The sequence below is a fragment of the Crocodylus siamensis genome, chromosome 13 (assembly GCF_052110815.1).
Source record: "Crocodylus siamensis isolate JL-2025a chromosome 13, ASM5211081v1, whole genome shotgun sequence".
Taxonomy (NCBI): Eukaryota; Metazoa; Chordata; order Crocodylia; family Crocodylidae; genus Crocodylus; species Crocodylus siamensis.
This window is the reverse complement of record NC_143407.1, coordinates 11823884-11846236: the sequence shown is the minus strand read 5'-3', so window position 1 is coordinate 11846236 and position 22353 is coordinate 11823884. Positions and strand designations below refer to the sequence as shown.

Sequence of the window (22353 nt, the reverse complement as noted above, 5' to 3'; positions counted from 1 at the left end):
TCTTCTTGGCAAACAGAAGTTTATCTCTGTTATAAACTCTCTGAGACCATGTGCCTCCACACTGCCAGAAAGGTAAGTCATGTATAGTTTCTTACAGCTGGGTACCATGTCTCTGGGCCTGGGCTCTGGCATGCCTGCATTGTCTCCTGGGTGCAGGATTATCAGGGATCTGAGTGACTGTTCCTTTGTTAAATCAGGTTCCCATTCTGGGTATGACCCTTCATAATACTGCTTCATTCGGGGCACGGCACACTCCAGGGTCTGTCATCTTTAGGGTTTCATGAAGGTGCAGGAAATGAACGGGCTGGTACTGGTAGGGCACTGTCAGCAAAAGGGCCCTGTCTTGCTGATGGATCAGTGGAGGCCATCCTATTCCCAGTAATACCGAGGGCACGTGGGGAGACGAGCACCCGCTGCCTTCACCTGATTACAGAGCCCCAGTGACCTGCCCCTACATTGGACCACACATCAGCATGTTCTGGGCAAATAGTTTTCTTAGGAGGAAATAGCTTATTTTAAACCCGAGGTCAGATTTTTTTTCAGGAGAGCTCAAGTACTTACAACTTTCGCCTGGCAGAGACCCTACTGCCACACACAACCCGCCGCGTTTTCAACACGGCGGAGCATTTAACAACAACTGTTCTGCTCGCTGTGGGTGAGGGATTCTTCATTGTTCTCCGCTGGGAGGAGGGGACTTGTCATTGTTCTCCGTGCGAGGGGGGATTTGCCATTGTTCTCAAGGGGAAAGAGTGGTTGACATCCTTGGTTAGGGATCTGGATTCTCTGTTGTTCTCTATAAGGTGGGGAATTCTTTGTTTTCAACAGGGAAGTTTATTTGCCATTGGGTGGGGAGACTGTCTTTGGTACTGGGGAGGGTGGTGCTGGGCTCTGAGCACTTCTGAAAGTCTGTCCTATGTTTAGCAGAGAGTTAGGCCCAGGTGAGGGGAGCCAATCCTATGGGACTCCCCCACAGACACCCTGCCAATCCACAGCTGAATGCTGCCAACCCTGCAGCTCCCAGCATCAGCCCTGCCGTTCTCTGCGCAGGTGGCCTGACAGGGAAATGTTTGTCTTTTAATTGTAGCGGGGAAAAACCACGCTGATTACGGTTAAGATTTAAAACCTGCCCTGCAGCAATGGGAAATCCAAAAGAGGATGAGTCCTGGGCTACTATCGCAGAACAGACAGTGAGCTTCCCTCCACAAGATGATGAAGCGGAGTTAGAAAGGAAGAAAGAGGAGAGGAAGGCAGGGTAATGGGAAGGTCAAGTTAAGAAAGCAAAACTCTTCCTTTCCATGGGAATGATCAAAGGGACTGACCTTTTCCAGGATAGCAATCCACTGTCCACCTGGCCCCTGAGCAGAAGCAGTACCTCTGCCCTTTGGCCATGTCTCGCATCGCTCTCAGCTGAAGCCTGTGCTCCAAGGGTGAGCGTCTGGCCCGGAGCATTTTTTGTAATTGCTTTTTTAAAAATCTGTTTTTTGACAGACAGAGTGATGAGAAAAAAGATTCCCTTGCCAGCCTGGAGGTTCTGGAGGCCAGGCTGCCATGTCTCATGCGTCGATATGCATATTTATTGCAGGACCTACGCAGTGGCATTTCTCATTAATTTTTATGGCCATCAGCTGAAAGGTTTAATCTGTTTTTTGGCAAACAGAAGTGCCTGTTCATATATAAACAGCAATAAATCTATAATACAACAAGGCACTGATTACCCTTTGCCTGTGTGATAGGCACAGCCGATACCATTGATTATTGGTATTGATTATCTCGACTGCAGTAGCACCTTGGAAGCCTCTGTTGAGTTTGGGGGGCTCAGTTGGGCTGGGCTCAGTGTGCACACATAGGGTTTCATAGACATTTAGACATTAGGGCTGGAAGGGACTTAGCAAAATCATTGGGTCCAGCCCCATGCCCAAAGGGCAGGAAGTCAGCTGGGGGCAGATCATCCCAGGAAGATAAGCATCCAACCATTTCTTAAAAGTGTTTAGAGTAGGTGCTTGCACCACTTCTGGTTGGGGGGGGGTCTATTCCAAACTCTGGAGACTCAGGTGGTAAAGAAGTTTTTCTTTGTGTCCAGTCTAAAACGGTCTTCCAGCAGTTTGTGACCATTAGACCTTGTCTTGTCCCTTGGAGTGCCCTGGTGAGCAGACCTCCTCCCAGTTTCTGATGCACACCCCTTATATACTTATGGGCAGCCACCAAGTCACCCCTGAGCCTTCGCTTCTCCATGCTGAAGAGTCCTGTACATGCGCATGCCCACTCTGACACATACCTTCATCTAAGTCACAAAATGTAGCTGGCCAGAAACCCAGGACTATTGGGTGTTAGAGGGGAAGTAAGAGGCCCCTCCCATCTTTTAGTCCCAGTATTTGAGTGGTTAGGACACTTGCACTGGAAGCCAGAGACTTGGGTCCCAGGCTCCCACACCCAGAGGAGATTTGAACATGTAATTCCCTAGCACAGTGGGTCTCAACCAGGGTGCTCTGGCACCCTGGGGTGCTTTGAGATGCTTTCAGGAGTGCAGTGGGTTTCTGCACAGTGTTAACTGAGTCTCCGATGCTGGGCTCCCTCCCCTTCTGTTGTGCAGATGGGATCTGATGGATTTTAGCACAGATCCCAAAAATGGTATGTCCTGCCATACACATAAAGCAGCTAAAAAATGGTGAGCACTTGCATGTTCTTAGCTTTTACCTGTGAGTATATCACTGAAAGCACTTGCTCTTATGTCTGCCAGGTGATTTTTGCATAGTTTGTTTCAACATTTCTTTCCCTTTGTTGTCTGTTTTGTGCCACCAAATGTTTATTCCTCTGTTGTGCACAGGTAGGCTTGGCTTTGTGTACAGTACACACTGGATGGTTATTGTAGTGTCTTTTGAGTGCTGGATGATACATCTAATAGCTTGTTACTAAGGAATCTTAGGACCTGGACTGTGTACAGACTAGCTTGTTCTTGTAGGATCTCTTGACTCCTGACTGCATGCACAGTTTTATCATCATGGGATGTCTTATGTACACTTGTTTGTTTTGTGGAGTCTCTCTGGCAGAGTGGGTAAGATCTCCCATTTTGGTTTCAGAGGCATGAGTTTAAGTCCCACTGGGTACATCTACACATGCAGTTTCCCCGGTGCAATAAACTCTGGCACAGTTTGCTGCTCCTGGGCGCAGTGTTTACATGTGTGCCTGGGATCGTAGCAATTCAAGCCAGGGCGGAGCAGCCCTAGGCTGGCAAAGGATCTGGGGGGTTAGCCAGTGGTGTCACCGGGCAGCAGAAGGGCTGGCTGGGGCATGAGGGTGCTGCATTGTGGGGCTAGCTGGCAGGCCGCCCCCTGCACTGTAGCACCCTTGTGCACCTACCAGCCCTGGTCACTGTCTAAGCCATTGTGGTGTTGTAAATTATTCCACCATAAGATAGTACTTGTCCTGGACAGCACTGTCCTATGGTAGAGTTGGTTCATTTACTGTGCCTTAATATGGTGCATGTGTAGATGGTGGTACTTTACTGTGGAGCAAATTAGTCAACTCCATAACGAAGCACACGTGTGGATGGATCCACTCTGTACTCATGCCAAAGGCTGCTGCAAGGTGACCAATCTAGAAACTAATATCTGGGTTGTCCAGGCTGGGGAATCACAAATAGCTGCATGCAGTGCTGGCCACATCAGTTCCTGGTCTGCCTTAATTGGTTTGGATGGACATTGCTCCTTTTAGGCGCTGCCTTGTTACAGTAGGTGCTGTAAATACCATGCAGTAGAATGGGCTGCCAAGCAACAGTAGCTTACTCTAGGGTCCTGGTCATTCCCCTGTCCCAAAGTAAGGTCTTTACTAATGCAGGGAGGACTTAGAGTGATTTGCCTTAATGCTTTTAGAATGAAACCCAGATTTTCCTGAAAACCTAGGTGCAGGCTGAACTCTGAATTTTGAGGCACGTTAAAGGTGGCATCATCTGACATTTGGCACAACATTTAGAACCAAATTTGCTGCTGATTTTAAATTGGCATAACTCTGTTGCCTTTCATGGCATTGTGCTGATTTTACATCAGATGAGCATTAGGACTTAAATTTTCCAACAGGCAAACTATTATAAAACCGATAGACCAACAGATAAGTGTCCATGTTGAAAAAATCCCATTGAAACTGATGCTTATAAATAAATGAACCTTTCCCTTGTTGGGGCTGCAGTTTGGACACAAGGGCCTTGGCAGCCTGTCAGTGAAGCAGATGATTCACAAAAGGGAAACAGAGCTCATAAATGGTCAGCCTCACTCCTTGTCCAGTTGAAGAGAAAGTCACAGAGGAAATGCACTTCAGCAGGGACAGGGGTTGACAACTATTGCCTGATTTACTGACCCGTGGCAGGGTTAGCAATGCACCCAAGACTAGGTGTAGTAGGTTTTTTTGGTTGACAGTGTCTGGTTAACACACCTTGGGGGGGGATAAAGCAAAGCCAAGTTGGTAGAGTCAGGGCACATAAATCCTTGGTGGTCTCCTGGCCTCCGTTCCTCTACTTATTTTAGCTGCTCCATGTTTTCTGGGTTCTCTTATTCCTCCAAGGTGTCTGTTGCAGGGGAGGATGAGATGTAATAGTGTGAGCACAGAACACGGCTAAACACGGCTTTCACACTGACTTGCCATGTAGTGCTTAGTGGGTAACACTACAGTGATTTTTGCTCATAATGCTTTCCATCCGTAGCACTTCACCAGGAAGGTATGTAACCATCTCCTTTCTACAGATGGGCAGCTGAAGCGGGGAGAGGGGAAGAGAGTCATTTGAGATTACCCATACAGGTCTAGACCTGGACCTAGGTCTTTTGAGTCCTAGAGCAGGGCTCTGAGTACTAGGCCAGATTACCTTTCAGAAGGTGTGCCCATTCCACTGTCAAGAAGCTCCCATTGCCTTGGTGTGCGGTGACTTCCTGGTTGTCCTGCTTAATGTACTCATTCCAGCAGGTCTGGTAGGCCTTGCTTTGCTGACCTCTTGCTTGCTTTTTTTTCCATGCATGCTGGCTGACTTGGTGTCCCGTCCCCGAGTGGTGGCAACTTTTTCTTTACTTTTTTCTTTTCTTTACAAGTCAAGTGCCGAGGGTCTGGGACAGACTCCCTCCCCAGAGGTGGTACAGTCACCCACTTTGACAATCTTCAGAAAGCACCTTGACACCCACCTTGCTAGGGTCATCTGGCCCCAGCAATCTTTTCTGCCCAAGTGCAGGCGAGCTGGACCTGATGATCTTGTGAGGTCCCTTCCAGCCCCTAACATCTATGAATCTGTGAATCTATGAAAATTCTTCCTCTGTATTGTTCCCTTCAGTGGAGTCAACTTGCACCACTAGCAGTCTGTTTCCAGACATCTTAATCCCAAGCCCTGCTTGTGCAAAGCCTCCTTGGACTCTGCCACACCTAGCATCTGACTGCGTCACAGCTGTGGTCTCCTCCACTTTGCAAGGCAGCTGTCAGGTCCTCTGATTTTACACAGATCTTTTTCCCTGTGGTATAAAAGACCATGCTGGTTTTGCTAGCGTAGACCATACTTCACTTCTGGTGTAACGTGGACCTGTGCCTTGCCTTTCAGTTTTCAGATACGCCCATAAAAAGTGCTATTGAATTTAAACAGCAAGGTGTCCTTTGCATTGGAATAAATAATTGCAAGGTGCACTGCACAGAGGTTGGATGAGGTCTTGGATGACAAAAAATGGGCAAATATAGTGCCTCTTTTTAAAAAAGGGAAGAAGGGAATTACAGACCAATCAGTCTGACCTTGGTACCTGGAAAGATTATGGATCGGGTCATTAAGGAATCTGTTACTAAACAATTAGAAAATAACAAGGTGATGAAGAATGGCCAGCTTGGATTTGTCAAGACCAAGTCATGCTTGGTCAAGCTTCTACAACAAGGTGATGGGCTTTGTACGTGGGGGGAGAGCAGTGGATGAGATTATGCCTTGCCTGGAGAAGGCTTTTGCCCTTGTCTTCTATGACATCCTTGGCAGTAAGCTATGGCAATACAATCTAGATGAAACTGCTGCAAGATCGATACATAACTGATTGGATCATTAATGAAGAGCAGTTGTTTGGTGGCTCAGTGTCCAATGGGGAAAAGGTACTTAATGGGGTTCCCCAGAGGTCTGTTCTGGGTCTAGTAGTGCTTAATATCTTCACTAATGATTTGGAACATAAGATTTACCTGCGGCAAGTTTAAAGGTGTTTATTATAGTTTCATAGTGGCTAGGGTCAGGAGGGACCTGAACAGATCATGTAGCCTGACCCCCTGCCACAGGCAGGAATGAATGCTGGGTTCACAAGACCCCAGACAGGTGATCGTCCAACCTTCTCTTGAATTTACCCAAGGTAGGGGCGAGGACCGCTTTCCTGGGAAGTTCGTTCCAGGTTTTGGCCACCCTAACTGTAAAATATTGCCTTCTGATCTCTAACCTAAACCTATGCTCTATCAGCTTATTACCATTGTTCCTCATCACCCCAGGTGGTGCTGGGGAGAGAAGGGCTCTACCTATTTGCTGTTGATCCCCCTAATGAGTTTGTAGGCAGCCACCAGGTCCCCTCTCGTCCTCCTCTCGCTGAGACTGAACAGGTTCAGATCCCTCAGTCTTTCCTCGTAGGGCCTGTCCTGCTGCCCTTTCACCAAGCGGGTGGGCCTCCTCTGAACCCTCTCCAGGCTGACCACATCCCTCTTGTGCGGCGCCCAGTACTGGATGCAGTACTCCAACTGCGGCCTGACCAGTGTCGCATAGAGGGGATGCATCACCTCTCTGGACTGGCTTGAGATGCATCTTTGGATGCATGACAAGGTACGGCTGGCCTTGCTGGCTGTGGTCTGGCATTGGCGGCTCGTGTTCATCTTGGAGTCGATAATAACTCCAAGATCCCTTTCCGCCTCTGTGCTTTCAAGTGGGGAACTACCCAGCATGTATGTATGCTGTGCAGTCCTCCTCCCAAGGTGCAGCACCCTGCATTTGTCTGTGTTGAACCCCATCCTATTCTCATCTGCCCACTTTTGTAGTCTGTCTAAATCTATTTGCAGTCTCTCTCTCTCTTCAAGTGTGTCCATCTCGCCCCACATCTTAGTGTCATTAGCAAACTTGGACAGCGTGCTTTCCACCCCCTCATCGAAGTCGCTGATGAAGATGTTAAACAGTGCGGGCCTGAGGACTGAGCCCTGGGGGACCCCACTGCTCACATCTCACCAGGTTGAGTACAACCCGTCCACCACTACTCTCTGGGTGCGCCCCGTCAGCCAATTTTTTACCCATCCGACTGTGCAGGCATCAGTGCCACCATCACTCAATTTATTGATGAGAATGGGGTGAGAGACAGCGTCAAAGGCCTTCTTAAAGTCTAGAAAGACTATGTCCACGGTGACACCATCATCCAAGGATTTAGTCACCTGGTCATAAAAGGCAACCAGGTTGGTCAGGCAGGACCTGCCTTTGATGAACCCATGCTGATTGCCCCTGAGCATGATCTCCCCTGCTGCCCCCAACAGATGTGCTCCTTGACGATTCTCTCCAAGATCTTCCCGAGCACCGAGGTGAGGCTTACGGGCCTATAGTTACTTGGGTCCTCCTTCCTCCCTTTCTTGAAAATTGGGACCACATTAGCCTGTTTCCAATCCCCCGGCACATGTGTTTGGGACATTATGTGTAGTACCGTGTGAAAGCTGTTCTTAGAGCTTTTAAGAGCAGTTTAAACAAACACATGTGTCGGATGGTTTAGGCAGGGAGTTTAGACTCCTGTCTTGAGCAGGGAGTTGGACTAGATGATCCCCGGAGGTCCTGCTCAGCTTACTTTTCTATGATTGAGTACAGAGTTGCAGGGCTGCAGATAAAAGTAAGCTGGATGGAGTTGCAGACACTGGAGGAGAAGATTAGGATTCAGAATGACCTTGGTAAGCTAGAAAATGGTCCAGTGTTAATTGAATGAATTTCAGTAAGGACACATGCAAATTCCTATGGAACAATCAAAGGCACAAGTACAAACCGGGAAGTGACTGCCAAATCTGTAGCACTGCAGAAAAGGACCTGGGGCTTATAGTAGACTGCAAGTTGAATACGAGTCAACAGTGTGCCTTAGTTGCAAAAGAAGGCAATAGCATATTGGGCTGTATTAACAGGAGTTTCACATGCAAGTTGCAGGAAATGATCCTTCCATCTTTTTCAGTACTGATGAGGTCTCACCTGGAGTATTGTGTCCCATTTTGGGTACTGTACTTCAAGTCAGTCAGCATGTGTGTAATCGTTGAACCGTGTGATAGCATCCTCAGTGGCCATGTGCAGTACCTGTAGTCCACCGCACTACAGGAAAGACATAGACAAACTGGAAAAAGTCCAGCAGCAAGGGGAAGAAAAGAGTAAAGGTCCAGAAACATGGCTTACAAGACAGTGTTGAAAGAACTGTGCTTGGTTGGTATAGAGAAGAGAAGACTGAAAGGGGGGATTTAACAGCAATCTTCAAATACCTGAAGGGTGGTTATAAAGAAGGTAAGAGACTTTTCTCGGAGGCTGCAGGGGACAGGACAAGTGGTTTTAATTTGCAACAAGGGACAATTAGGAAGAATGTTTTAATTATAAGGGTGGTCACACATTGGAACAGACTATCTGGAGAGGTTGTGAAATCTCATCTTCACGAGCAGGGTAAACAAACGTGAGTGAAATGGTTTAGACAGGGATGATCCTGCTGTGAGCAGGAGGCTGGACTGGATGACCTCATAAGATCCCATGTAGCCCTATTTTTCTATGATTCTCTGGCATTGGCGAATAAGGTTTCAAGGAGCCAAAGGTATTCAGTGAAGGGGTTTGTGAGCTTCCACTCACCAACTGGATGGTGTAGGCGAAGCTGTTGGGATGTAGAAGCACTGGGAGGGGTTGATCCAAGGATGCTGTGCAGCTCCAACCCCCCCTTGTCAAAAAGATTTTTTAGACTGTGTTTGCAAGGTGCTCAGAGGGCCAGAGCGGGAGGGGACTGAGCTGGCAGGCTCCAGTGCCACCCACTAGCATGGGACACATGGACTGGGGCTGGGCTGTGTGACTGGTGCTGCCCTTGATGCTTCCCCTCTCTCACTTTCCCCCTTCAGGAGAGCACTGCGAGGTGAACGCCCGCCTGGGCCGTTGTACGCCGGGGGTTTGCAAGAACGGCGGCACCTGTGTTAACCTGCTGGTGGGCGGCTTCAAATGCGACTGCCCATCGGGGGACTATGAGAAGCCCTACTGCGAGATGACCACACGCAGCTTTCCACCCCAGTCCTTCATCACCTTCAAAGGGCTGCGCCAGCGCTTCCATTTCACCATTGCTCTCACGTGAGTGCTGTCTGGGACCCTGCCAGCCGTGGAGTAGGGTGGGACAGAGCCCCCTGCCTGGTGCCCTGGTCTCTTCCTTGGGGAGCCCTCTCTGCCTGGGATCTGAGCTATGATGCAGTGGAGGATCCCTTATGCAGGGAAGTCCCTGAGGAAGGGGCTCTTTGGAGCTGGGCTGCCCTAGAGGTGGGCTGTTCCCTGCTGGGGGTCTTGTCCGAGTCAGGGACTCTCTGGGATTGTGTTTTCCCTAAGAATGGAGCTGTTCTCACTTCACGCTCTCTCTGGCTTCTTTTCCCCAGCCACCTGCCAGTCACCATCCCTGTCCTCCAGATCTTTTGTCCCTTTCCTAGCAATCTCCCTTTTATTCCAGTAAGCCCCAGTGCCAGCATGGGGCTTTGGTTAAATCTCCCAGCAAGGCTGAGCAAGGAGGGGTCTGATACCCAGACTGAGCAGTACAGACAGCGAGGGACAACGTGGCCTAATGGTGTTGTGCAGCAGCTGAGGAGGCAGGATTCCTGAGATCTCTCCCAAGCTCTGGGAGGGGAGTGAAGCTAGTGGTTAGAAAAGAGACTAGTAGGAGTTGGGACTCCTGGTGTTTGCATCGTGGTTAGAGCAGGAACGGATGAGACTAAGGGCTCCTGGGCTCCATCGCCAGCATATTGTCTAATATAACAAACCTGCGATAGTTGATGGCCTCCTTCAGTGACCTCCAATTCTGGAAGCTGCTCTTCATGTTTGTGTCATTCCTGTCTCTGTGGGATTTCGCAGGAGGTACCAAGAAGGGCAGCTGCTGGTGTGACCATAGTGGGGGTGCAGGGATCTGAGGTGTCCCAGATGGCCCGCTGGTGTAGCCTACACGGCTGGGGGAAAGCACATTGTGTTTGTGTCCTCAGGGAGAACACCAACTTTGATCCACTCCCAGCTGCTGCAGCCCGTGTCCTGGGAAAGGGTGAGGGTTGGGGGTCTTGCAGATGGACTGTAAACAGCATCTTTGTTGCAGAGCCTGATGCCACCCTCCTCCCCCCCGATCTCCTCTGGGCTGCTATAGAAAGGGACCATTGTTTGCTGCCAGGACACATGGGGGGCTGTCCCCATGAGTTTTCCCTGACCCTGAATCACCCCCTTTACACATTAGAGAGAATGGGACAGAGGCTCCCAGCAGGTTGATTACATAGAGACAGAGCAGCAGGGTGTCCATGGTAGCTGGCAAAGCATGGCAGGGGCCTGGCAGCCAGCCGGCTATGGCAGGGGCATGGCTGTGGGCCCAAGAGCCATGGGAGGGGGCTAATGGCCGCAGGGTTTGGTGTGGCCACTTGGTGCTGCCTCCCTGCAGCTGAGCTGGCCGTGCTCAACACAAGCCCTCCCCTCAGGGAGCAGCAGGAAATCCTCTGATGATGGGCCAGGGGCATCTGCTGTGCTCCCTGCCCCCAGCCCTCTCCAGCAGCTCTGCTTCTGGGGCTCAGTCATGCTCCTGCTCCCCTCAGCAGCCTAAAGGAGAGCAGGATGAGTCCCATGGCAGAGGGGCTGGGGGCTCCGGGAGGGGTGGGCGATTATCTGGCTGTCAGTCATTCAGGGAGCTCTGATAACCCCCATCAATCGTCCCTTCTCCCTCCCCAACATCCCGCCAACTCCATCCTCTATTGTCAACCCAGAATAAAGGGCTGGAGCAGGCCACAGCCTCCCTGCCTGGGCTGCTTTTGTTCCCAGTGGAGGGACGGCTGTGTTAAAGCCTGGGCATGAGCCCCTGCTCCACTCTCTGTGGCGAGGTTGGGGCCATCACCCGTGGGGGGGGCTGATGAGTGCTGACAGCAGGTAATGAATCGGCCCAAAGGGGAGGCCTGTTGGTGCGGGGTCATTGAACAAGGGGGGTAGGCTGTTTAGTCAGCCGTTAGAGTGAGCACAGCGAGGCCACAGCTCACTGGGCGGTGGGGAGGCAGCAGTTGATGGCCTCGGGTCTCCCTGCCGGCTGGAAAAGCAGGCCCAGAGACTCAGCGAGGTACCGGGCTGCGGGCAGAGGAGGGTCTGCAGCCCAGGCTTGGGGCCGCTGCTGCTACAAGCTGGGCATGCCAAGGGGCAGAATGTCCGAGCCAGGAGAGAGCAGCAGGCATGCTGCCCTTGTCCTTGGCCCACGGCTGGACATCAGGGATCAGGACCCCCAAAACAGTGTCAGTGCCAGGACAGGCAAGGAGGTGGTGTTGGAGGGAACCTGTGGATGAAGAGGAAGGAGCAGGCTGTGGTTTGTGGGTGTGTGTGAGAGCTGGGGGGATGTGGTCGTCTGACCCTGGACTACCCAGCACTTGTAGTGATGGATACATTGGAGAAGGTGGCAATAAACCACTCAGATGGCAGTCAGGACATCTGGAGCCTAATCCTAGGTCTGCTTCTGGGCTGCTGAGTGACTTCGAGGTTGTCCCCCCCACCATCCTTTCTCTGTATCTCAATTTGCCTCTTTGGGCTGTGAAGTCTTGGGGGCAGATGCTACAGGCTGAATCCATTTTTTGCATCTAAAGGGCAGTTTTCTAACCATGTAATTGCCATTTTTGCCACTTACCTACAGTTTGTGAACCTATCTCCACAGTGTGCAGGAGGCTGTGCTGGGGCTGGCATGTGGCTCCCAGCACAAGCCATGGGGAGGGAAAAGCCAGGTTCTCCCATGCTTAATGCCCCAATAGCTGTCTGATGAGGGCACTTGTCCAGGAAGCAAGCCCAGGTTCCAGGTACCCTGACCTAGAGAGCGTTTGAACCTTCAGTTCTCTGACTTCCTAGTACAGTACTGTAACAGTCAGTCTTACCTCGCTCCTGGGTAAGCTTTTTGAGAGAATTATCCTGGCGCATGTCCACGAGGGGCCAGCGGGGGAGGTTATGCTTAGGGGCAACCAACATGGGTTCATTAGCGACAGGTCCTGTCAGACCAGCCTGGTGGCCTTCTACGACCAGATCACCAAATCCTTAGATGCAGGGTCTTCCTGGACTTTCGGAAGGCCTTCAACACTGTCTCTCACCCCGTTCTCATTAAGAAACTGGGAGACTGTGGTTTTGGCACCCACACAGTCAATTGGGTCACCAACTGGCTGGAGGGCCGCACCCAGAGAGTGGTGGTGGACGGGTCATTTTTGACTTGGAGGGATGTGGGCAGTGGGGCCCCCCAGGGCTCGGTCCTCGGGCCCGCACTGTTCAACATCTTCATCAGTGACTTGGATGAGAGGGTAAAAAGCACCCTGGTTCAAATTCGCTGATGACACTAAGATGTGGGGGGATGTGGGCACGCTAGAAGGGAGAAATAGGCTGCAATCGGACCTAGACAGGTTACAGGGGTGGGCGGACGAGAATAGGATGGGATTCAACACTGACAAGTGCAAGGTGATGCACCTCGGGAGGAACAACCGGCACCATACCTGCAGGCTGGGGGACTCCCTTCTCGTCAGTGCAGAGGCAGAAAAGGATCTTGGAGTCATCATTGATGCCAATATGAACATGGGCCGGCAGTGTCGGGACGCGGTCACGAAGGCCAGCCGCACCTTGTCCTGCATCCACAGATGCATCTCGAGCGGGTCCAGGGAGGTGATCCTCCCCCTCTATGCGGCACTGGTCAGGCCGCAGCGGGAGTACTGTGCCCAGTTCTGGGCGCCGCACTTCAGGAGGGATGTGGACAGCATGGAGAGGGTCCAAAGGAGGCCACTCGCATGATCAGGGGGCAGCAGGGCAGGCCCTACGAGGAGAGGCAATGGGACCTGAACCTGTTCAGCCTCCACAAGAGAAGGCTGAGGGGGGATCTAGTGGCCTGTTACAAACTAGTCAAGGGGGATCAGCAGGCATTGGGGGAGTCCCTGTTCCCCCGAGTGCCACCAGGAATGACTAGAAATAACGGTCACAAGCTGGCAGAGGGTAGAGTCAGACTAGACAGCAGGAGGCGCGACTTCACGGTCAGGGCGGCTAGGAGCTGGAACCAACTTCCAAGGGAAGTGGTGCTGGCTCCTACCCTGGCAGTCTTTAAGACAAGGCTAGATGAACACCTTGCCTGGGTCGTTTGACCGCAGTACTCTTTCCTGCCATGGCAGGGGGTCGGACTTGATGATCTGCTCAGGTCCCTTCCAACCCTACTAACTATGAAACTACTACATCACAGGGTAGGCACCATCCAGCCACCTCTTGAACCTGAGTTGCTCCATGTTGCATTGACTTAAATGAATAGTAGGCCACGGGGAAGTTCCTGACTCTCAGAGAGCAGGCGCCAGGGTTGTACGCAAAGCCTGTTACTTCCCAAGTACCATTTATCTCACTAAACCATGTGCTTATTCTGTTCCTCCCGGGCCCACATATCTCCCTCTTTTGACTGTCTGCTTCAAAAGGCATTAGATGATGCTAAAGTCATGGCATGGTGGTTAGTGCATGCGTTGTGAAGTTGGAGAGAGAGATTTGGATCCTCTGTGGGTGAGGGTCCCAGAACCAACATTTCTCCCATTTCTTGTGCAAGTTCCCAAATCATTCAGCCCCAGCATAAGAGCTGCCTTCTCCTTTAGTATCTAATACCTGCTGGCTGGGTAACTTTTGTGTGTGTGTGTGTGTGTGTGTGTATGTACAAGACCACACACTTGCCCAGCCAAAGTGTGGCCTCCTGAGCATGCCCGGTAGCTGTGTGGAAGCAGTGAGTTACACAGGGAGTAGGATCACAAATGGTGCCTGAGCGCCGAAAAATGGCAGCTCTGCAGCTGGCGACCTGCCACTGGGGCAGGTAAAGTGAAATAGGATTCTTTTCTACATGTCTGGACAACACCTGGTGAAAGGGTCCCCAGTCCTACCCTCCAGACTCTACCGTAATATAAAGAATAGCTCCCTCCCCACCCCCAACATTAACCCCAGCAGATTCCCTCACCCCTTCCTCTGCCAGGTTGCTGCGTTCCTTTGCAGGCTGTGTACAGCCAAGACTGTTTGGCCAGGACTGAAATGCAGCCATCTCATGCATGCGGCACAGCACAGACGTGTAGAGCAGGGAGGAAAGAAAATCCTCGCTGAAACGATCAGAAAAAAGTGACCTGTTTGGAATTTGGTCCCAAACAGCCCCCCAGTGAGATACCCGCTTCCCACTGCCTTCAGCATGGTGCCTCATGGCTCTGTTTTGTGGTGTTAGCCATGACTCGGGAGGAGGGCAGGAGGGGGTTGGTACCCTCTCATGCTCCCCATTCCCTAGTGAGATATGGTGAGAGAGGAGGTGCTGGTCAGACGCTTCATTCCTAGCCCCATTCCTTCCTCGGTCTCTGCTCATGTCCTTCAGCTCCACCGCATGGCCTCCTACTATCCCCATTTGGGAGTCCCTCCATGCATAGACCTGCTGATGCTGCTCAATCCCAGTCTCGCAGGCCATGCCAGGTGGGGAAGCCCACATGATGATGGGAGAGGCAGGCAATGGGGGCACTCACGCTCCTCTGTCCCTCACACAGGTTTGCCACAAAGGAGCAGAACGGGCTGCTCCTCTACAACGGGCGTTTCAATGAGAAGCATGATTTTGTGGCCCTGGAGATTGTCCATGAGCAGATCCAGCTCACCTTCTCAGCAGGTATGGAGTGCTCTGGCCCTGTTACCCCAGCGCCTAGCTCCCCTGTACCCCTCTGGGCCTCAGTGCCCCTTGACACCAGTTCCTGTCTCCCTTTGCCCCACTGCCAGTCCCCACCTTCCCCTTCTGCCCCTGGCTGTGGAGTTTCTGCTGGTTCCCAGTCCCTGCCTTTTCTTCCCAGTTCCCAGCCTCCTTTACCCCCTGGCTGCCTTTATCTTCCGAGCTCAGAGCTCCCTGCACACCCCATACTCTCAGCTCTTTTCTCCCTGCTCACTTGGCAGGGAGCTCTGAGACTCTGTCTTCTGCCGCGGAGCAGTAGCTCAGCCCTGAAACCTATGGTTTGCTTTGGGTACCTCAGCTGAAAGGATGCTGGTTTTTGTGTTTGGTGTAGTCCCTTTCTAAAGGCCCCTCCTTGGTAACCATCACCCCTCCATCCTTCCGGCAGGGGAATCAACCACTGCGGTGTCCCCATTCATCCCAGGAGGCGTGAGCGATGGGCAGTGGCACACAGTTCAGCTGCAGTACTACAACAAGGTGAGCAGGGGCAGTGGAGGGCACACCGGCAGCTGCCAGTCAGTAGCTGGCTGTCAAGCTAGGAGGACAGGAGGAAGTGGGGCAGTAACCGTGGACCGAGGTTCAGTGTGACGCATCACATCTCTGGCTGAACACAGCACTGGGTTCCCTGCCAGACCTAGGGCAATGTCCATGGTCCTCTGATTGTAGTACTTCACATCCCCTTCATTCTCAGTTTGCTGCAGAGCTTTATACTGACGTGGCCAGGGATGGTGAGAGTTGTGGGCTGCAGCAAAGGGGCAGCTGGGGCTTGAGCACCAGAGAGGTGTAGGGGGTCATGTTTCTTCACAGCCTTGTGGCCTGAAGTGGGGTTACCCCAGTGCTTCTGTAGGGTGATGGTGCCAAGGGAGAGCTGGGCAACCACAGCCCCAGGAAGGCCCTACAGTTACCATAAGGCAACACCAAACTAGATCATTGGGCCTGTCTTGCCCAGTACCTGCCTTCCGTGGCACCAGTTCAGGTCTTAAGTCCTTGTGGTCTAGTGTCTTGCTTCCTGCCACACCAGTTTGGACAAGGGTCCTGGCTCTCACAGTGACTGATGGGCACAGACAGAAGAGGAGTTAGATTGTAAAACACTGGGGCAAGGGCTGGGGGGTTAAGACAGACTAGAGAAAGGGAGCAAGGGAGGGAGAAGATGGGAACAGATGGAGGGATGGGGTGAGTGTATAGAGACAGACAGACTTTTAAAAAACTTGATTATAAACACGTTAAAAACAAAGTGCCAAAGTGCAGAGCCCTCGCCCCCATGCTTGCAGGCCATGGGCTGGCCCCTACCTTGTCTTCTTCCACTCAATCCCAGCTGTGGGTGCTGGCAGCTAAAAATTGCCTTTGGAGCAGTACCAGTGGCTCCTCCCTGGGACAATCTCCCATTCAGGGACAGCGCCAAAGTCACTGAGGACAGGGAAATGCTGGCTGTGCACAATGCATTTGGCCACAACACCTACTCATGGCAGGATCCTCTGTTTCATCTGCACCACTGCATTAGTCATGGCTCTCTGGTCTTCTCTCCACAGCCCATCATTGGGAAATCAGGGGTGCCCCAGGGGCCCTCAGAGCAGAAGGTTGCTGTGGTGACTGTGGATGACTGTGACACTTCTGTGGCTCTGAAGTTTGGCGCGGTCCTCGGCAACTATTCATGCTCGGCCCAGGGAACTCAGTCGGGCACCAAGAAGTAAGACTGAATTGGGGCTTCAGAGGGGTGGTAGACCAGGCGCTGCAGGCCTGGAAGCAAGTTTTCAAAGGAAGACAGGCATCTCTGGGTGCCCCTTACTCCCGAATCACAGCTCCGTGCTAGCTCAGCTGTATGTGGTGGAGGGGAGGGTATCTCCCCAGTGACTCAAGATGGCAATATGGGGTGGGGGCCCTGTCTCTTCAGTACTGTCTCCCCTTCCTAGGTCCCTGGACCTGACAGGCCCCCTGCTCCTGGGCGGCATCCCCAACCTGCCCGAGAGCTTCCCTGTGCGCAACCGGCAGTTCGTGGGCTGCATGCGGAACCTGCTGATTGACAACCAGGAAGTGGACATGGCTGATTTCATTGCTAACAACGGCACTGCGCCAGGTAGGGATTGCTCAGGCTTGGCCTGCTGTGTGGCCGTGGGAAGCAATCCAGTGGATGACGAGCCCTAGCTGGGGTTGAAACAGGGTGGTGTGTGGGCTAGGGGCATAGCACATAGCACTGTCAGGAGGCAGAGGTAGATGCATAGTGCCAGGCTGTGGGCACTGGATGCATTGGGCTGGCATGTGGCATCAACTGCCTACAGTGGGCAGGGGAGGCTCTGCTATACCCAGGGCCAACACTACAGGTGAATGCACTCGTGCTCCATGTCAGCTGGTACAGGCATTGGGAAGGGCCCTCCCTTGCTGTTCTGATGCTCCTTAGCTCCAGGAGTTGATCCCCACCAATCACTCCCCATGGTTCATCCCAGCTCTTTCTGGACTCCCCCAGGCTGCTCTGCCAAGAAGAACGTCTGTGACAGCAACACCTGCCAGAACGGTGGCACCTGCGTCAACCAGTGGGACTCGTTCAGCTGTGAGTGCCCCCTGGGCTTTGGGGGCAAGACCTGCAAGCAAGGTAGGTGTTGCTGCCTCCCACGCTTTGGACCAAGGAGGCCTGAATCTGGGTCAGTGGAGAAGATACCGGGGTCCCATGAATGAAGACAGGAGCTGATTGCCCCTGGGATCTGTCCCCCAGCAGAGCCCTTCTAGACTGATGCTGAGGGTAGTGCAGGAGCTGGGATAGTGAGGGAGGTCCCAAAATATTAAAAACCAAAACATGTGTGGGTGAGCAAAACCCAGCACTTCTCAGACCTTTCCAGCTGATGGAAGAGTAAATGCCCCCGCCAAAAAAACATGCTTTTTTGTTGAAAAAAGGTGTTGCATATTTTCCTCTTATTTCTGGTTTATTTGAAAAAATTTAAACAATTTCTAAACAAAAAATTGTTTATAACTGGGAAGGCAAAGGGCCCTGACAGATTTGGAATTCTTTCGCAGAATGTCATTTGTCTCGAGTGGAGAATTAGGGAGGGGAAAAAAGGACAAACTGTAACGTAGTTAAAACTGGTCATTGCTTGGGGAGGGAGAGGAATGGCAGGGGCTGCCACCCCTCTGCCCCTCTCCCAAAACCAGCTTCCTCTCCAGTTGCTGCTGGCTCTTGCTTTGTTGGAGGGTGGAGGGAGGGGGTGCCTCTTATGCTGGGCAGAATGGAAGGCTGATGTGTCACAGTGAGATCCCCACTCGCCCTGGTGGAGATGTTGCCCCCAGCTCTGGGAATTGATGTGAGTAGGGTACTGTGGCCCGTGGGATCAGACCCCAAACAAGCCTGCAGTTCACCCAGAGCCCTATGTGGCTCCCAAGGTCATGCCCTTCTGGAGTCCATTCAGGGCAGGAGCCAACACCCCCCTCCGGCTCATGGTATTTCTTTTTGCCTGGCAGAGATGGCAAGTCCCCAGCGCTTCCTAGGAAACAGTCTAGTGGCTTGGAGCAACCTGGCCATCACCATCACGCTGCCGTGGCACATTGGGCTCATGTTCCGCACCCGCCAGGCCAACGGCATCCTCCTGAGAGCCATCGCTGGGCAACTGTCCACCATTGCCCTGCAGGTAGGTGTACTGGGGGAGCACTACTGTATAGAGAGGATGGGCAGCAATCACCCTGCCTGCAGGGGCTTCTCTGGTGGCTGCAAGAGCTCCATGGGAGGATGGAAGGGGTGTGTTTGTTGCCCAGGGTGGGGAGTAAGATCCATACCCCTTGTCTAAGGAAGCACAGTTGCCTCCCTTTCCTGGCATCACCCAGGCCAGTCATGCATCACTGTGCTTGGGTGCTAGCTCCCAGGAGAATGCAGGGCCTGGATACTGCTCTGGGTGATTTGCAACAGCAAGAGAGAGCAGATTTCTTTCCATGATGGAAGTTCTGCGCCTGCTCTGGACTGCCCTGCGCAGGTGATGAGAAAAGTGGCCCTGCACATTCCCCATGTGTCCCTGTCAGCCTCTGAGCAGCTGCCCTATGGATTCCCCAGCCCATCTTAGGATCAGTGCAGGTGGGCCCATCTAGGCCTTTTCCCAAGTGCCCCAGCTTCTGTCTGGCCACTGGGTGACATGGTGGTGCACTGTCTTTAAGTGCCACCTGCCGGCCAGAATGTGTTGCAGCATCTGGGAATCCCAGCTGGGGATACCAGGATGCAGCATCTGTCTGTCTGCCAGTGTCTTCATGGACCAGACCGCAATACACATGTGGCCTAATCCCCACCCCCTCAATCCCACTGAAGAGGTTGGGAGTCCTGTTCTCACCTAGACCTGTCCTTCTCTCATCTCCAGCTGAATGAAGGCAACCTGTTGATGAGCTTCCACCGGGCCAGCAGCCGTGTCTCGATGCTGCGGCTGCACCAGGTGAAGGTGAATGACGGTGACTGGCACCATTTGCAGCTGGAGCTGCGGAGCAGCAAGGACAGTCAGGAGTCCAGGTGTTTGGCTGTCATGGCCTTGGACTATGGCCTCCACCAGGTGCGGGATAGGGTGGGGCAGGGCAGGGTGAACTAGTTTTGGAGCCAATCATAAAGGAGCAGAGTGGGGAAGAAGCAATAGGAGAGAGCAGGCATGGGGTTGTTGCTATTATGTTTGGCTGTTTTTGGTTGCTTAAGAATTGAACATTCATTTTAGTGCTGATGACAGTAGGACTGAGAGCGCAAGAGATGCCCAGACCTCCACACAGCACCTTCCCATTACAGCCTCGGGCTTTCTCCCTTGCTCTGCCTAGAGGTGTTTGCTGTCCCCAAGTTGCGGTGCTGAGTGGAGGATGTCTGGTTATCCCATGCTTCTGTGCTTTGTGGTCACCATGTGTGGCTGGGAATGAATATTATCCCCTCCTGTTGCTGCTACTGTCTGGGACTTTTTTACTTTTCTCAGAAGTACTGGGTGTTAGCTGCAGCTAAGACTCAGGATTTTGACTGGGATGTGCCATTGCTTCTGCTGGGGCTTAAAAACCCGAGAGGTTCCTTATTATAGAGGGTCTTGCCCCTCTGCTCAGGGTCAGACCACATTCAGGATCAGGAAAGAGTTTTACCTAGAAGTACACCAATATATCGGTCCATATTGCATTGGCACTGAAAAAAGGAAAATTGAGATTATTGGCAATCGGCTTTTTTTTGGCCGGTATAGCCAATAGTGTCATCAATAAATGATGTGCGCAGCTGCAGCATGCACATGGCCAGGAGTGCAGCCCAGAAGCTTGGAGAGCAGCGACTGGCCAGTAAGTCTGTTTGGGGGAAGGGGCGTGGGTGGCAAATGGAGGCCCCCACGGTGAGGGAGGGAGTGGGGCTGGGACAATCGCAGGTGCTGCCCAGCCAGGGTGGGGCAGGGTGCAGGATGAAGCCACAGGCAGCTTTTCTGGGTGGAGAGGGAGAGTGGCTCCTGCCACTGCATGTACCCCCAGGACAGGCATAGGGGGTATGTGTCCCCCAGATTTGTACACGGGGTGAGGGCAGGCTGCCCACTGTGGGCTCAGGACTGGTGGTGCTGATGGCTTCTTCCCACCAGGGGGGCTGGGCTGGAGTTGCGAGCAGGGGTGGGGTGGGTGGCAGCAGTGCTGGGAGGGGGAGACTATGGGGTGGCTACAGCAAATTTCAGGGTAGCTGTAACCCACTCCATAGCACCCCCCTTCCAGCACTACTGCCACCTGCCCTGCCCCTGTTCTGAGCACAGCCCCAGCCCAGTCACCATCTCAGGAAGAAGCCAGCACAGCCTCTGGCCCCGATCCCTCAGCAGGCAGCCCCCCCTCACCCTGCACATAAATCCGGAGGGCACATGCCTCCCCCAGGGGCGCGCACAGTAGCAGAAGCCACGTCCCCCTTTCTCCGCCCCCCCGGACACCCTGCTCTGTCCCGCTCCCTGCTCTGCCCTGGCTGGGCAGCGCCTGCCCCAGCCTCATGCTCTCCCTCACTGTGGGGGCCTCAATCTCCCCCACTTATGCCCCTTCCCTCCCCCATGCCCCTTCCTCCCTGCAGACTTGCTGGATGTTGCTCTCCAAGCTGCTGGGCTGCATGTTGGAGGTGACTGGACAGGCACCTGGCTGGGGTCTTATGACCCCTCCCACCGCCAGTGCTCATTCCTGCCCCTGGCAGGGGGTTGGATTCGATGATCTGTCTAGGTCCCTTCCAACTCATTGATTCTATTGGCAATTGGATTAGTATTGGCCAATACGGCTAATAATCGGCCATCAGTATTGATCAAAAGAAATCTTTAGCAGTGCACTTCAATTTTACTCCACCCTCAGAGCAGCATGGACTGTGGTAATTGTTGCCTTCCTTTGTAGAGGGGGACAAGTTCCACTTCCTTGGATCTCTCAAACGTATTTTAACAAACTGCTTCCTGCCCTTGTAGCAGCAGGACATTGATAGTGCCCTCACGCCCCCTAGATGGCCTCCTGAGGTCCCCCCAGTCCTACTTCTCTATGACTTTATAATATGTCTGGAGACTGACCCATAGTGCCCATGCTCTTCCAGCTTGGGGGCCCCTTTGATGCAGGAGCCACAACCACAGATGGTTTCTCACAGTGTAGAGATGAATCAGATGAACCCACCAGGTGCTCATCTGCTGCTGTGTCTCTCCCACAGGTGGTGGAGGACATCAGCTGTGAGCTGCATGGGCTGAAGCTGCGTAACCTGAGCGTGGGTGGTGTAGCAGGCGAGTTGGGCGAGGTGCATCAGGGCTTCCGTGGCTGCATGCAGGTATTGGAGGATGGTCTCTGGGGGGTCATGTTGGGGTTCAAGTCCTGGTCAGAGACCCAAAGAGACCCAATGAGCTAGTTGGCTGGGACAGGGAGGTCTGCAAGAGGCTGGGTAGTGTCCTTATTATAGTGCCTGGGTTTAGAAATGGGGAACCATCCCAGAATCACACAGCAGTTCAGCAGAAGACACAGGACTAGTACCCAAGTTTCCTGGGTCCCAGTTCCATACACTAACCCATAGGCAGTGCTATCCCAGCTCTTCTGCTGGCTGGACTGCACAGCGGGAACCCCAGGCTGCTTTGATCGGGGAGGGGGAACCTCAGCTCAGCTGGGCAAGGGATTCCTTGGTCCTTGTGCCCTTGCAGGGTGTGCGGATCGGGGAGACATCGGCTAGTGCTGTGGCCCTGAATGTGAACCAGGCTGAGAGGGTGAACATGGAGCGTGGCTGCAGCATCCCGGACCCGTGCGACTCAAACCCCTGCCCAGACAACAGCTACTGCAGTGATGACTGGGACAGCTACTCCTGCAGCTGCGACCCAGGTGAGGGAAGGGCCAGACATGCTAGGAGGAGCACAGGGGCATGAACTCCTGGCTTACTGGGGTTTCCTGTACATGGGTTCTGGTCGAACCCCACCTGTGGGGTCAGGAAGGACACCCCTCCCCTGCGCCCCCTACCCTAATGGGACCATGGCACCCAGGCTGCTTA

General features: G+C 52.9%; 1 protein-coding gene across 3 annotated transcripts in view; it reads left to right on the top strand.

Moving 5' to 3' along the window:
- The window catches only part of CELSR2 (cadherin EGF LAG seven-pass G-type receptor 2), an 81413-nt gene that overhangs the window by 34567 nt on the left and 24493 nt on the right, over positions 1-22353 (top strand). For all 3 annotated transcript variants that reach the window (XM_090026238.1, XM_090026236.1, XM_090026235.1), the window contains exons 3-12: positions 9085-9307; positions 14743-14858; positions 15301-15389; positions 16442-16599; positions 16823-16986; positions 17374-17499; positions 18360-18526; positions 19241-19426; positions 21535-21648; positions 22013-22187. In XM_090026238.1, the coding sequence (XP_089882364.1) occupies positions 9085-9307; positions 14743-14858; positions 15301-15389; positions 16442-16599; positions 16823-16986; positions 17374-17499; positions 18360-18526; positions 19241-19426; positions 21535-21648; positions 22013-22187 (1518 nt within the window). The remainder of the gene's footprint in view (positions 1-9084; positions 9308-14742; positions 14859-15300; positions 15390-16441; positions 16600-16822; positions 16987-17373; positions 17500-18359; positions 18527-19240; positions 19427-21534; positions 21649-22012; positions 22188-22353) is intronic.